Source organism: Triplophysa rosa, linkage group LG8 (genome assembly GCF_024868665.1).
Source record: "Triplophysa rosa linkage group LG8, Trosa_1v2, whole genome shotgun sequence".
In the NCBI taxonomy this organism is placed as follows: Eukaryota; Metazoa; Chordata; class Actinopteri; order Cypriniformes; family Nemacheilidae; genus Triplophysa; species Triplophysa rosa.
The window spans coordinates 20,265,849-20,282,566 of NC_079897.1; the positions used below are offsets into that span (position 1 = coordinate 20,265,849).

Consider the following 16,718-nt stretch of genomic DNA (forward strand, 5'->3'; position numbering starts at 1 on the left):
AGATGTAGGGCAGATGAGCAAACAGCATCTGCCAGATGTCTTGCAGATGAAAATGCAAACATCAAATAGATGTCTTCCAGATGTACGTGTGCTATCAGGGTACGAGGTGTGTCGCCCTATTACTTCTGGGAATACAGTCGTCTGTGTCTGTGTACTACAACACCCACAAATCCGCAGTCGGCCCGTGACGTCACACTGTCTGCATCGCTGTGTTGCGTTATGGTGGGCTTGCACATCGCGAAAATACATGCAAAAGCAATGAATTGTTAAGAAACCGCTGAGCAGAGATGATGCCAGAGGTACAAACATCAAGCACCGGTGAGTTTGAAGCTTATATTATTAACCCAACGCTCTGCATTTACACATCAAGGGCTCTACTTACACGTATTGCGAATATACACCATATTAAAAGCAGTTTTGCACACAATGGGCTAGAATTGCACAATACAACAATCCATAGCCTGTTAAAAACACGAAACGCCGATTTACAAATGAATTAACGACTGTACACATATTTTTCACATGGTGTAAATTTGGACTTTCGTTTTTTATTATTTCGTTAATTTTCATTGTGTCGTACATGGACTGTGAAACCAAGTGAGGTACCTACTAGAGCTCATGTCACAGACACGCTAAAGGCACATTTAAGACGTCGATATGGTGCCCACTCGAACCCATGATTTTAGCTTGAGCCACACAAAAAATCTGTTTTCATATAGCGAAATACTAGATCCGTGCAATAGAATCTCGACCTGACTGTGTAGCCTTTGATGTCATATGTATGCGGTGTGGTATGTAAAATATAATTGAAACAAGAATGTTTACGTCATCTTACCTTTACAGCAATGTAAACAGAAAATATGGTTTTGTATGTTTTTGGGAGGGCCTTTTACCCCTATGCTGTCTATTTACTTTCTATTCATTTGGCAAGAGTATTCATGTATGGATTTAACATAATACTATTAATAAACCTATCAATAAACTTGTTGATACTAATGAGGTGAATTTTAATTTCCAGGACAGCAGTCACACCATCTAGACCGTAAATTTGTTTTAAATTGAAATTTTTAAAGCTTATACTGTGTGTTCTGAATACTGTTTTCACACCTCTGCCAATTTGTTGCGTATATGCAGTTATTTCAATGCTAAAATGTAAATTGCTTCATAATCTCGTTTTATGTTTCAACAACTAAATTAATGCAAGACCTGATTATATACTAACTTATTACAGTATTGCGCTGTTGATGTGGTAAAGCTACCTGAGAGAATTGATCATGCTGCCACACCGGTGCATGGGACGTTTCCCAGCTGGCTTATATTTTAACAGAAGTTTTAAGAACATTCCATGGATATAGCAAATTGTATGACCTACCTAACATCTTAGATCGGGTCTGAATGGTATGTGAGGTTATAGAGAGTGAATAAATGTAGCCATTCTGCCGTCAGATTATTCTAGTGTGTAAACTTCTATTGTATGTGTATGTCTATTTCATCCCTCTATATTTTAACGTGCAAACTCTTTTTCATTTTAGGACTTACTTCTGAGATCTTAGATGAATATTTATTTCAACATTGAGAAAATCGATTTTGCATCCGAAGTTGAGCATCATGGAACTTGCAGATTACTCAGTCACTGATCCACTCCCTGCTGAAGCAAATCCAGGCTATGGATCACTTTCACTCTCCGAGCATCTGTCTGCTTCTGAATCCCCAGCAGATCCCATTGTACATGTAATAGATGGTACATCCCAGAACAGTGGTCTTGAGTTGAAACTCGACCTCTACGTTCCAGCGCATCCATTAATAGAACCAATATCTCCTGCAGAGGAGCAATGTGCATTTCCCATGGCAACACAAGGGACCAGCACACAACCTGAAGCTACTGAAGAAGAAACAAATGAAACTGGTGACATCACAGGCTTTCCCTTCGAAACTCGGTCAAACCAGGCCGAGCCGAACTCGGAAACTCTCACAGTAGCGGCATGTGAACCAGCACCTGACACTACGAGCTCATCAGACGGTGCTACATTACAAGTACCTGTGTTTGTAGATCCCACAGACTGCAATGTAGCACCATGTGTTCCTGCGAAAGAATTTGTTAAAGGCACCCAGGAAATAACATCTGATCCTGCACTCTCCAAAGAGACCAGATGTGAAACAGATTCCATTAAAGACTCCAATACAGATGTATCCAGAGGCTGCACAGAAGACACTGTTAGAAAAAACATCCCTCCAAAGAAGGACAAATATGCCCCACTAAAAATCCATCCAATGCCTCTCTCCTGTAAGTTGTTTAGCTTTTTTTGAATACTTTAAAGATACAAAGCACATCTGTATTTCAGCAGATGTTTAGAGCATAGTTTTGGATTTAACAATAAAATAGAAGCTCCAAGCTCCTCCTGTTTTATTCTAATCTGCATTTTTGTGTTTTTAGCATCTCAAATTTCACTACATTGCCTAGAATGTCACATCATCTTCAAGGACCACAAAAGCAAGCAGCGCCACATCAAAATAAGCCATCCCGCAGAGTATGCTCAAAACATGCTGACCGACGCTCTCTTTGCCTGCTATGTCTGTGATCGGCATTTCGCCTGCTCCGTGGATCTCAGGGCCCATCAAAGCACACACACAGAGAAAGAGCGATTTAGGTGCCCACTCTGTAATGAGGCCTTCACAAGATCTACCGACCTAACAAGTCACAAGAAAATCCACATTAGCAAACAGGGCTACTCTTGTTTAGAGTGCGGCAAGCCTTGTAAAACCCTCACGCTGCTCAAATACCACCAGCGAGTACACACCGGCGAAAAGCCTTACATTTGCCTACAGAAAAACTGTGGCAAGAGGTTTACCATGCCTAAGTCTCTTCTGAAACACTTAGACAGACATAAGGAAGATGATGCTGAGGGTACCGCTGACCAGAAAAAGGCTTTGACCACCACAAAGATAAAGAGGAATAAAGGTGAGTGTACTGTGATCACAACTTTGCGTTTTTTAAAGATTTTCTGAGACTATGCCTTGTTTGACTTTTTAGATACCTTAATGACTGGCTTTAAAAGACAAAACATGTCGGAGCCGATGTGGTTAGTGCTCTGACATATGGCCCTGTTGCGCTCCGGGCGGCCCGAGTTCGAGTCCCGGCTCGTGGTTCTTTCCCGATCCCACCCCCCACTCTCGATTTCCTGTCCTCTCATTGTCACTGTACTATAAATAAAGGCAAAAAACGCCAAAAATTAATCTTTAAAAAAAAAAGGACTAAACATTAGAAGAATAAAGATGGACCCTGTATTACTGTATGTTGGTTAGGGCTGTCATAATTATAAAATGTACAATTAATTATCTAATAAATAATTGTGATTATGGCGATTAATTGCCTGTTTTAGGGCTTTGACAAATATTACGGTTATTATTACAGTTACCCCTGCTAGAAAAACAACAGAAATAATCACAGAAATTCTAATGCTTTCCATTAAAATACCATTGTGAACCAATAGCTTTTTCCATTTAAAACCATTACAAAATTCCTTTTTGTAGTATGTTTTGGGCATTATTCCAACATAATTTATCTGCCAGATAACACGCCACCAATATAATTCATCACATACCAGTAGACACCTTTATAGTTTCCATTGAAACCAAGACAGTTTCCATTATAACCATTAAATCCATTACATTTCTATTGTGTTTTGGGCAGAGTCATACAAAATGTAATACTTTTTTGTGTGCTTTATTTGTTCAATTTAATACTTTGTAAATGGTCAGCTGGAGTATGAGATTAATATCCATTTTTTATTTTAATTTAAATATTCCATATTTTTGGGTGTATATAAATATAATATATATATATATATCGCTACTGTCATTCTGAAACCTTGTATCTCTATGTTTTGTGATTTTTTTTGTTGTTGTTGCCATAAATCATTATTATCAATCACCCTTTGTCTGGGTTTTACTCATATCAAAGCATTAAAAAGTGCTTGTCAACTTTGACAACATAGTATTTAATTATTTAAAAGTACAGGAATGATATAATAGACTGTGTGAAATCTTCCAATCATTTTACAGTGATCATAACAGAAACTAATGTCTGAGCACCTAAACTAAAACTGAGATAAAAGTGTGGTGTTGTCTGCCTCTAGATGTAGTGATGTTTAAAAAAACGTTGATCAAACCTCATGTCTTCTAAAGGTGCGCATATGCAATAATTGTGGTTATATGAAATAATTGTGGTTAAGTCAAATGACTGCGCTTAGACAATTATTTTATAATTGTGACATCCTTAATCTTGACAAATGTTTTGTTTTTCTGCAGGTACAAATGAATGGAAATTCAAATGTTCACAGTGTGATGCAGTCTTCAAGACGTCTAAAACACAACTTCTTCACATGAAAAACAAACACTCTCAGGACAAAGTGATGGAGTCGCAAAGCAGCATTGCATCAGTGGCACAACCAAAACAACCAGGATTTATTATAACCCAGACAACAGCTGGACAACCACAGAGTGCAGAAGCTGTTGTGCCTATACCACAGCAAATAGATGTGCTGGATGCTGAGCAAATTAAAAGATTAATCGAGAAATTTGAAAATGTGAAAAAAGTGAACCAATTGGTTATACTTCCTTTTCAGACACAAGGCACTGGGCTGTTTCATCCACAAGGATTAATGCAACCATTGCATTTAGATTTTACTGAGTCGACAGTTCAGCCATCAGAATGCAAGAAAATGGTCACGGATCTGTCAAAAGAGCAAAATGAACACCAAATATCAACAGCGATGGAAGATATGCAGCAAAAGGAAACTGTGGGTCTGTCACAGGAGGAAAAAACGAATACTTTGTCAGACAACCCAGACTCAAGACTTGAAACTCAAATGGCACCTGCCGTGCTGACTGAGGAACAGACACAAATGGATGTAATTCATCTAGAACTTATACCAGTTGAGCCTGAAACTTCAATTTGGCTGGATCAGACACCCTTGCAGAATGATTCTGTTTCTGAGCAGGCACAAACAGCAGATTTGGAGCAATTGCTAGGCACACAAGACAATGCAACTTTGGAGACAACAACCGAAACAACTTCAGTTCCACTAACTGAAACAGAAACGCCTCTTAATGTTGAAGAGGAAAATGCATCGCTGACAAATGAAATAACAGTATCAGAGAAGGCTATTACTAAAGCAGACACGCTGTGTTCTGAACAAATACAAGATTCAAAAGACTTGGAATCAGACTCAAAAGTGCTGTGTGGACAGAGTGACACAGTCAAAATAAGTGAGCCTCAAGAACCTAAACAAAACCAAGCTCAAAAGGACCAAGTTGTTTCAGAGAAAGAACTGTCTAGTGTTGAACAATCTCATACTAAACAGCGCCCCCTGTACAATTTGCCGAATGACACATCAACGGCCTTACAACCAAAACTACGAAAAAAGAAAAAACCCTCAAAGCAGAAGGTATTGACCAAACCCAACAAATCCAAACAAAACCAAAGTCAGCAAAAAAGTGAGCAAAACAAAGCTGTTATTTTGTCAAAGCATGACATGCATTTTAAACAAAAATTACAACAGGATAAAAAAGAAAAGGGGATTGAAGGTAAATCAGAAGTAAAATCGAAATGTCAAACAAACAGTGTGGAAAACAACGTTTCAGCGGTTCCACAAGCAACACAAACGAAACCCCAGAAAAGGAAAATGAAGAGTCAGAACAATTTAATTAAGAAAGCTAAGACTGTCCAAGAGCCTCAACAAGATGAAACGTTGGCACCTGTGCAAAAGAAGAAGCAAAGCAAGACGTCTCAAGAAGATGGTCCCAAGAAATCCAAAGTTAGAAAAACCCAAACAAATGAATTTCCGGTCAAGGTTAAAAAACCCAAAACAAATGATTTTCAGGTCAAGGTTAAAAAAACGCAAACGAATGATTTTCAGATCAAGGTTAAAAAAACGCAAAAGAATGATTTTCAGATCAAGGTTAAAAAAACGCAAAAGAATGATTTTCAGATCAAGGTTAAAAAAACGCAAAAGAATGATTTTCAGATAAAGGTTAAAAAAACAACAACAACTGATTTTCAGAAAAATGTTCACAAAATTCCAAAGCATAAAGCAGCCAAGAGAAAAAGAACTCCTGACGCTGCAGACCAAGCTCAAATAGAGCAACAAGCTTTGCTGTTATTGAAAGGCCACAAGCAGCCTCAACTGAAAGTACACAAATTGGATGCAACTGAACTAGAAAAATCCCCTCCAAACAAGTACGATGCAAAGGAGCCTTCGAGTAAATCCCTCAATGTAACGCAACCAAAGAAAACCAAATCAACTGGAAACAAAATGTTATGCAGTGAACCCTTGTCTCCTGTTGACAGCAGCTTTACTTCTGCGTCTTCAACGGGAAAGCCGAAGATTTTACGGAAAAGAAAAGCACCTACTAAGATAGATCAGGAAATTGCACTGAGCCCTCCATATTCCCGACTTACTCTTGGGTGTCAAGACTGTGGGAAGACGTTCTCGGAGGTGTCCGCTTTACAGGAACACATGGCATCTTTCCACTCTGCTGAAAACATGGCCCAACAAGATGAGGCCGTTGACATGACAAAGGAATGTGACATGAGACATAGCGAAAAACAAATTCAACATAATGTTTTTGAAATTCAAGTAGCGACAGATTGGGAAATGGGAGAGATTTTGGGAGACAGGGAAGAGCAGAGACTTTCATTTCCAGTGCTAAGTCCATCTCCTTCACTGATGCTACCTTCAGGATGTGTTGAAGGAAAGGAACAGGAAGACAAAGAGGTTGAAGGAACTGTTTCTGGACCCGAGCATCCTCCTGAAAATAATCCTGAAGAGTTTCCAGTCGTAGTCGAAAATATTGTGCATCAAGAAGAGGTCACAGAAAGTACAGAAGTGAGTGACAATCTGTTAGACAAAGAAGCAAGCAGAGCTGGAGGGATCATGACAGAAACCTCTGGCTCTGAACTTAAAGATGCTGCGGAGGAAGAAATTAAAGAAGAATTGTCCCTAGAGGTGAATTTAGTCATGGTTGGAGATCAAACTGAGGAGAATCATAGCCCTCAGATAAACAATCTTTCAAGTGCCTCTCAAGAACATGAGACTGAAGAATTGAGCAATTCTCATCCATGTTCTCAGCCTGAACAGACTGCAAAAGATGCCGAGGTAGTAATGACTGAAAATGTTGTTCACAGTGTTATTGAACCAGAGATAAAGCAAGAAGAAGAGGAGGTGCTTGTACACAGAGTTGATGAACAGAAAAGAGCGACAGGAAGAAGTTCAGAGACAAGGGGTAAGAAAGGTGTTGGAAGAGGGCAGGGTAAGAGACTGGTTGGAAAAAGGTCCAGCAGATTGAACAAAAGTAAAAAGGACATGGATGCAAAAAAAGATTCACAGGATTGTCAAGTTGTCTATCAGCTGTGTGTACTCAGGGATACTCCAGAGGGACAGGACAAAGAAACAGACAAGAATGGAGGTAACACAACCGAAACTTGCGTATTGTCATCCTCTGAGGAGAGTCCTGAGGATCAGGTCGTTTTTGAGCTGGACTCTGTTACCACGAGTGTAACAGAGGTGATAAATTCCCAAGATGGTTCATTTATTGAGCAATCTACAGAGCTGGCTAGAGATGACAGGTCTCCTGGAATCATACTGGAAAAATTCTTGACGGCTTGTGAGAGAAATGTGGAACCTCCTAACAGCCAGAGTCAATGGAAACAGGTAACTGCTTCTGTATGCTTTTCACACATCAATTCGATTTCTTTTTTCCAAGTTCTTTGTATAAATATTTATTTAAAATATTTAGTATTGGCAGCCTTATTCATTTAAAGACAACATAAACAAACGTTATGTGGCCCAAACTTAACTTCCGGTAGACCTCCGCAAAGAGTCCCTGTAGAGTTTAAAGGAGTCATATTGCACGGCTAAAACGAATATTATTGTTTGTTTTAGATGTAACGCAATGTGTAAACACCATTTAAAGTTTAAAAAACGTTGTATTTTCCACATACCGTGCATGTTTGTATCTCCTCTTTGCCCCGCCTCTCTGAAACGGGCTGATTTTTTACAAAGCTCATCGCTCTGAAAAGCGAGGTGTGCTATGATTGGCCAGTTCACCAGTGCGTAGTGATTGGTCAAATACTGAAAGCATTTCACGGAAATGTAACGCCTCTTACCATATTCTGAACATCAGGTTCCAAAGCAATTGTACTGACAGGCGATACAATGAGATTTACAATTACGCCCACCTTAACTACGTATAGATTTGGGCGGTCTTAGTCAAATCATGGTATGAAGTTATGTAGAGGCAAGTCTGGTTGAGCATTCGCTTTTAGATAGAATGCATCTTTTGTTCTCACACTTTCATTTGTGCAATTTTACGTGTCTAATAAATGCATGGGCAACTTATAGCACACCAAAAACACAGAAAAACACGTACTTCCGCCATATGACCCCTTTAATATAAACTAAAATATGAATACAAATGAAATATAATATAATATAGTTATATTATATAGACCGATAAACAAACACAGACTTAAGTTAACTTAAGTTAGGCTAGGCGCATGTGTCCGATAAAACTGTCTGCAGTCATGCAAAAAAAAATGTGTTGATGTAAATATATGCTTGTGTTCATAATTGATTTATTTTGCATAATTGTATTTAATGTTTTAGATTAACTAGGAAATACTTAAGTTATTCTGTATTTTCATTTAAGGCTAACTCAGCTAGCACAGCTGCTGACGTGAAGTTAGAAGAACGTTCTTCAAATCAGGCTGTCCTCGGTCAGGCATCTTCTGAGAGGGGTTTCATGCGTGGAGTCCAAATGTTTTTGGTAAAAGCAGAAGAGCACTTGTCTGTGAATGATCCTGTTATATTCCAGGCTCACCAGCCCACTGATATCCACCATGCTTCATGCCAAGGTTGGTTTTAATATTAATTATTAATCATTCATATAATTATTATTAATAAAAAAATCTGATTCTGTATGCTAGCAGTATTAACAACCTATTTTTTTCTAAGTGGTGGGTCATTGCATCATTTGACTCAAAAGAATGTGGCTTTAAATACTTTCTGTTTTTCTTGCAGATAAGACCATTGGTAAGAACAGAGACGGCATCTCCTCTGACTCTCATGTAGTTCCCCTGCAGTCCTACAGCAAGCAGTGTATTTTTTATCCTGTTAAAGAGGAAGACAAAGAACATCTGGTGGAGCCTCCTCATACAGATCAGAAGTGCTTGGATTCAGAGGGGATGGAAGGTGGATTATGTCATTTTTAAATCACAATTTATGGCAAATATTTTCTATATTGAATGTCATAATTAATTGGTCCTGTTCACAACACACAGGGGTTTCATCTGGATTAGAAGAATGTGGGGAAATGGGATCGGTACAAATGGAAATGCCACATCTGTACACAAGCTCTGAAGATGGTAAATAAAAGAAAAGAAAGAATACCATATGTGGATTGTCCTTTGTGCTTTACATGTTTTTTTATTGTGTTATGTAGGTGATGTTAGTGGGGAGCAGCAAAGCACCCAAGGATTTTTAGAATTCCTCTCTCAGAATTCAGATGCTGGTGATTCTGATATCGTCCATTCTGAGCCAGAAGCTGAAACCATTCTGATGTCTTGTTACCATGGTATACAGAATAGTGCTACAGTACATCCAAACGAAGTAGAGAGATGTGGTCCTAGTGGCAGAAGGTGAGTGTTGCTGGCATAACATGTACCTGAGGTATACTAAATAATTTATAAATATTTTTTAATATTTCAATAATTGTTTCACCATTTTCTTTTCTCTTCTTTAGAAATGTGTGTCTGTCTCAAACAGTCCACACAGAAGCAGGAAGACGGCTAAACTGGAAGCCCATTAACTACTTCAGTCAGTATTTTAGCTGGAACACATGGACGGAAATTGCTGTCTGCACACGAGAAATGTCAGAACTCCCAAACCCTGTTACAGAAAAAGAGGTTGCGCAGTATGTAGGAATCCACATTGCAATGGGAACTCTCAAGGTAAATTTGACAAATACAAGTAGGCCTTTAATATTAAAAGGAAAGTTCACCCAAAAATGAAAACGATGTCATCATTTACTCACCCTTTTGTTGTTTCAAACTTGCATGGCTTTCTTTCTTTTGCAGAACACAAAATAAGATATTTTAAAGAATGTAGGTAACCAAACAACAGCTACCGCCGTTGTTCGGTTACCAACATTGTTCAAAATATCTTCTTTTGTGTTCTGTAGAAGAAAGAAAGTCATACAGGTTTGAAATGACAAGAGGATGAGTAAATTATGAATTTTCATTTTTGGGTGTACTATCCCTATAATGCTTGAACTACGTATAACTAATGTAACTGAGAAAGATGTCCTCTTCCTCCTTTTTTCCTGTTTCCAAAAACAGTTTCCCAGCACAAAGCTCTACTGGGAAGACCTCACCAGAGTCCCTCTAATCTCTGATGCCATGTCTGCTTTAAGATTCTGTGAGCTCACTCGTACACTAAGGCTTGCAAGGGCTGATGGACCTTTTGCGGAGACAAATAGTGATAATCAGACTGAAGAAACGTCCATATTGTTCTCCCAGTCACACAGTAACGAAGAGGCACATAGTTGCGGAAATGTCTCCGGGTCAAAGACGGACCCTTTGTGGAAGGTAACGATGTTGATTAGACGGGTACAAGACTGTTGTCAGGCACTAAAGCGAAATGGAAGCTTTGGGGTGGACCAGTACCCACTTCCTTTTCAGAGACACCCAACTCATTCATTACTTCACACAGTTGTGGTAAGCGGTGAAGGGTTGATTGTGGACTTTAACTTGAGTATAGATGATTCCAATAGGGAAACCGTAGTTGAAAAAATGGTCTCCAGAGGTAAGGACGGAAACGAAGGGATGGTGTTTCTTTGCAAGCCAGAGCTGTCCACACCTTCTATGTTGGAGCATCTTTTAAAGGCAGGTGTGCAAAGCGCTGGCAAGGTTGGCGGGGCGAGGGGGCAAATAGGTGACGAGTTTGTGAGCTCAGATGGAAAACTCAAGTTGTTCAGATGTCACCATGGCTTCATCCTTTCGGCAGTGTCAAAGGAAAAGCCACGCTCAACATCTCTTGTCAGCGGCTTCGAGCGAGTGATTAAAGCTGCAAATCTAAACCGGGACTTGAGAAGCCTTTATCGTATTCCCAGCACAAGCTCAGCAGTCAATGCTTGGCCACAGTCTGTTCTCTGGGACCTAATTGATCTGGTATTGGTAAATTCATGGATACAGTACAAGCAAGATTACAGTCACATTACAGATTTGCTATCATTTATGGCATTTCGTTTAGAGGTGGCCAAAGCTTTGATTCTCTCTAGCGGCGTTGATGCCCAAGACTCATCACCCCCCTGCCATCCTGCTCCAAAACGACAATGTCCAAATACAAACTCAAGACCTTCTCCGGTTCTTGAGACCCCTTTGCCTGATGCAGTGACACGCTATGATGGCTTTGGGCACTGGCCGGAGCAACTGGCCGACAGCGAGGAGGCCAAGTGTAGATTTGGAGGCTGTGAGCGAACGTCACGTGTGCGATGTCTCAAATGCTGTGTGTTCCTTTGCATTTCGAAAAACCACAATTGCTTCCTTAAGTTTCACAGTCAGGGTGCTTCCTAAGGCCTACAGTCTGTGGTAAATGTGATGAATTACATCTCATTGGTTTATTTTGGATGTTTATTTAAAATTATGTGTTTACATTTCATATGTCCAACTAAATATATTTTATTGTATTCCACCCGCAAACTGTAGAACAAGATGTTGTAGACATTGTTTTCAGTTTATGTTCAGAATGTGATTCTATTGATTGTGTTGCAAAAGCACATTATTTGTATTAAATAAAAGCTTTCACAATTTACAATAAGGCCCAAGTCTTTTTGTAATGACCAAATAACTTTTATATGCATGTCTATGCAGTCTATATAGCCTAATTATAGTATATGATAATAATTATTTTATACATGTAGTAATATATAAATCTAATTACATGTATACCTTATTTCTATATATAATCATTTATTTTAAACGTGATTTAAATATGTTGCATGTCAGTCAGAGCATCTCAGTAGGCCTACCTCTTCTTGCTTCTCTATGACCAGAAAGGAAAGTACAGCGGACCGTTGGCACGTGATGCACGTTTTTTCAATTGTATTGGCTGAGAGCGGGTCATTCACCGAGTTAACGTTACGCGTTTGCGTCCCCTTTATTGTATGTGCCTTTTTCCCACCAGAAAAGGGTTATTCCCCCAAAGGTAAGAATTATGTTAAATTTAACGGGTTTTTTGCCTTAAAAACAGGAACATTCCCTTTATTTTCCGTCTTTGTCTAAAGAGGCTTTGGTCAGCGAACTTGGTTGTTAGTGTGCTGCAAGTTGAACGTCGAGCTCTCCCGGCTGGCACGTGTAATAACTGTTAAAATTGCTAGAGGTTTGTTTTGACGTTGGTATTAATATTGTTTTGGGAGAGGGGCGTAGTAAATAACGGGATGAGTTAGCTCGTAAGCTACACCGCGTTGAAGTGGTTTATAGCCGCTCAAGGGCCCAGCAGGCCTCGTTAGCATTTAGCTTAACGTTAGCTTAGCTTAGTTAACACAAACAAACGGTAGGCGGCTCTAAAACGCCCGTTTGGATACTCATTGATTTCCTTGTTTAAATCAAACTGTTGTTTAATTATATACAAACTTTTGGCTTTTTGTGGGTGTGAATTTCTGAGTGTGTCTAACAATGGAAGCTAAATATAGGTTATCTTACATTATATCTCAGGTGCACATACCTCGCTTATTCAGCAGTGTGTAAATGTAATTGTAAATGCCAAACGCACGTGTTTCATTGTAGGAACAGTTTATTTGTTCCATTATGTTTATTTTAGTTTGTGTCACATAGTCTACTTCGAGTAAGTTTTGTATGGAGTAATAATGATTTAATAACTGTCTGTCAACTGTGTTACAGTAACATTTACAGTAGATACAACGGGTTTGCATTGAATCCTTAAGTCCTCAGAATGGACGCTGATGTATTGAAGATGGAAGAAATGATCATGGGAGGTGGAGAGACTGCGGCTGATGTTGAACTGGCCCCCGTGAAGACAGATGACACATACACTACCATCATCATTCCGGAACCTCAGCCAGCTCCTGTCATTCAGTCATGTGAGTCTCGCACCAAATTATTGAATCCCAATATAAATGTTGCCCCAGTTTCTAAAGATCAAAATGTTAAAAGCATTATGATCAGTTGTCTATTAATGTTTTTAAAATTCTGTAAGTGGTAAATGTGTTGTTTAGTGTAACCTTTACCTGTACAGCAAACATCACGCCTAGTAAAATATCCCAGCATTTCAACTCCAGGTAGAAAAAAAACATAAGTTAAATTATAAATAATGTTAGCACATTTCCTTCTACTTCTTTTTCTTTTGTGAAGTACACTTCACACACCTTGCGATTTAATGTCTGCTATTTATAAATAAACCATGTCTGTATGTATGTACTGTATTATAAGCTATAATTATGTCTCCCATACCAGTGTTGTGAAATTGTCTTCTCTCTCTGTATTTAGATCAGCATGAAAGCCTGCAGTGTTTCCAATGTTTTATCACTTTCTGCAACTCAAAAGCCAAGGAAAGGCACATGAAGAAGAGTCATCGGGAAGAGTACAAACAACAACTGCAGCAGGTTAACATTAAGAAATGCAGATTTTCATGCTTTCTCCAATATTTGGGCTTTAGTCTTCTGCTATGAGCAATATTTCTTTAATCAATTAAATTTGCTAATATAAACAAACTTTGTAACTTTTAAAATTAAGATGATAATCGCAAACTAAGAATTGAATTAATGACCTATAATCTATCACATATATTTGCTATAGATTATTGTTTTTCTATTTTTCAATGAAAGAAATGCATACTGAGATATCTGTTGCCTTTTGCATCAACAGTGCGATACTCTGTTCACTTGCTATGTGTGTGACCGCACCTTCCCCTCCTCTGAAGAGCTGACACAGCATCAGTCGACCCACAACAAGGAGGACAAGCCCTTCAAATGTGCACACTGCCAAGAAAGCTTTCGTACATTCTCAGAGGTAAGAGGAGTTTTATAAGAATGGGAAAGTTAAGATTTAGATTTTAGTATAAACTCTGTTAAATAAAAAAAGAAAAAGACTTAAAAGCATTTGAGAACATAAGAAATTACACATGCTTGTGTGGTTTTTTTTAACTTCACTGTGAAAATGCAGCTTTAGCTACATTGTTTACCATTTAATCCTGTATCTCACTTTGTTTCCTTTCCCAGCTGACAACACATCGACGACAGGTATGTCCTGAACGTCAGTTTGCATGCAAAGAGTGCAACGAGACATTTCGAAGTCCTGGACTTTTGCGTAATCACCGTTTGGCCCAGCACCCTGTGCACCTGGAGGGAGAGGATGCAGATGATCCTGCCAAGACCTATCGATGTGGCAAATGCGGTAAGGGTTTTGAAGAAGAGGCAGAGCTACTGCAACATCAGGAGAACCACGCAGGTGAACGTCACTGCAATGGTTGCACCCCTGTTAAACGTCGAGGGAGACCCCCAAAAGCTGACAGTGCATTTTCCGGCGAAAAGAAAATAAAGCGGAAGAAGGAGGATGAGGCGGAGGAGGCGAACGATTCAGAAAATGCTTCGGCAACACCAACTTCAGCTGAGGCAAAGGGAAAGATGGGAGTACGGCGAGGACGCCCACCTAAATCGGACCAGGAGACCAAGGCAGAAGATGACGATGCAGAAAATGATGAAAAGAAACCTAAAGCTGTTCCAGACCCAACCCGGCAGATCCCTTGCTCTGAGTGTGACCTCACTTTCCCTGCCCTGGCACAGCTCCGGGCACATAAGAAAGAAAAGCACACGCAGAGGAAGCCTCATCCATGTGCAGAATGTGAAGAGAGTTTTAACCGACCTGAGCAGCTAGAAGCCCACATGGCTAGAGCCCACAGTGCTGGCCGGCACACCTGCCCCACATGTGGAAAAAGCTTTGGCAGAGAGAGTAATCTGAAGGCTCATCAACAGACCCATGAAAAAGAAGAGAAGCTGGCTGGAAAGAGATAATTTAGAATAGGAGAAATGTGGGGGTTGAAGAGGGATTCAAGATTTTGTGTATAGAAATGTAGCTGGGGTCAGGGTTTGCTTTAGATTTAAAGAATTGCAACACACAGTAGTATTGTTCAGGTGTGTGAGAATACGGTTTAATACTGTGTGAACGTGTTTATGAAAACTGGAAACCCAATGTTTGGCTGTCTCATGCTGTCTGTACATAGCTTTCGCATGGTTGGCTAAAGGAATTTATACCTGAATTCACATCTCTAGGATAACCATGTTGTAACTAATACCATCAGCAGAAACCCAACGCAAAGCCTTAATATATATTGTTTGAAGGCTTTTTCATTTACTTTCTTTTTTCTTTTTGAAAAATGTTAACATCTTTTTTTATAAATTTAATGTGTGTTGTTGTTTTTACATGATTTTTAGAAGTGTGTATAATGGTGGGTGAAAATTCTACTAAATGGTTGTATTCTCATTAACTAAATTTGATTCAAAATTTCAATTTTCTATAGTAGCATAGAGTGTTACATGATATCTGGCTTTAACGTTACCCACTACTGTGACATTTCTTGAGTTAAAATGTTTTAAATGTCTGAATAATTAATTGAAACGTTTTAAATGTATTCTGATTTGCTGACTTGATTTTATTTATTTCCATTTATAGTGCAGTCATAAAACATTTTCCTCATGATAAATGACTATGGGATTTGGTGTTATATCAAATTAAATGTGGGCCACAGGTGGTTGTTTTAAATTACTAGATATTCTCTTGGGGTATTGTTAAAATTCACCTTAAAGTATTTTTAAAAAATCCCGTTAGCTTTATTATTTATTTGACAATTTAATATATCATTTAAGACAATTTGAAGCACACAGACTTCAACACTTTCGGAAAGGGCGTAGCCCAGTTGTTCAAAACTTTAATTTTGTTGAGAATGATCTGGATTTGGAAATCCCATGCTTTACTGTCCATAATCAGGAAATCTGTTTTACGTTTGTGTCTGGTCCACCATGATAAACGTTCAGATTACCAAACCTGGATTACTAGTTCTCTAAATGGGATCACGTATAACAATATGGGCTATTAGCTATGTAAAAAACAATAGGTAGTACGGTCAATGTGGGGTCACTAAGTGTTTTTACTTCAAAGACAATAAAACAATACAAATATCCCCTTCCTTTTTCCATTTCATTTTAACATTCAGACAGTTCATCTGACCCACAACAAATAATTGGAACATACAGGCTAAATGTTTGGGGGATTATTTAAAGGCACTTTTTTTTAATTGTCTGGAAGGTTTAATTGGTACCCCAATATATACTTTAAATATGCATTATTGCAGTTAAAGTAATCTAAACTAAGTGATTTCTTACAAAAAAAGACATTTGTTCCTGAAATCCACCCTTCTGCAGGGATCAGAATAATCCAGTTTTTTTGTGAAACTATCCTTATCATACAAAAGTTATTTTGAACAACCCACATTTCAAAAATTGATCCAATCTGATAGCCGAAATGCAATCAGATACTTTTGAACAACTGACCTCAGTTACCATAGTTACCAATTTGTTTACCAAAATGGTAGCCGCCATAGCCGCTTTTAAAATACCACCGAATGTGATTTTTTTTCGCCTTCCAA

At 38.8% G+C, this 16,718-nt stretch overlaps 2 protein-coding genes across 3 annotated transcripts; both read left to right on the top strand.

Moving 5' to 3' along the window:
- The first annotated feature begins 186 nt into the window (after nt 1–186).
- On the top strand, nt 187–11,859 carry LOC130558341 (uncharacterized). The gene is made up of 10 exons (XM_057340714.1): nt 187–318; nt 1,533–2,284; nt 2,435–2,959; nt 4,309–7,712; nt 8,710–8,914; nt 9,081–9,251; nt 9,341–9,424; nt 9,502–9,697; nt 9,802–10,009; nt 10,397–11,859. The coding sequence occupies exons 2-10, from the start codon at nt 1,609–1,611 to the stop codon at nt 11,630–11,632; spliced, it is 6,705 nt and encodes a 2,234-aa protein (XP_057196697.1). The 5' UTR covers nt 187–318; nt 1,533–1,608; the 3' UTR covers nt 11,633–11,859.
- Nucleotides 11,860–12,140: 281 nt separating this feature from the next.
- Nucleotides 12,141–15,704, top strand: LOC130557904 (oocyte zinc finger protein XlCOF28-like). 2 transcript variants are annotated; one of them, XM_057340033.1, is made up of 5 exons: nt 12,141–12,263; nt 13,003–13,158; nt 13,565–13,680; nt 13,943–14,086; nt 14,296–15,704. In XM_057340033.1, exons 1-5 carry the CDS (start codon nt 12,143–12,145, stop codon nt 15,085–15,087), a joined length of 1,329 nt encoding a protein of 442 aa, XP_057196016.1. In that variant the 5' UTR covers nt 12,141–12,142; the 3' UTR covers nt 15,088–15,704. The 2 variants fall into 2 exon arrangements, with proteins under 2 accessions (XP_057196016.1, XP_057196017.1); XM_057340034.1 differs by having other exon boundaries at nt 12,158–12,263; nt 12,959–13,158.
- The last annotated feature ends 1,014 nt before the right edge of the window (nt 15,705–16,718 follow it).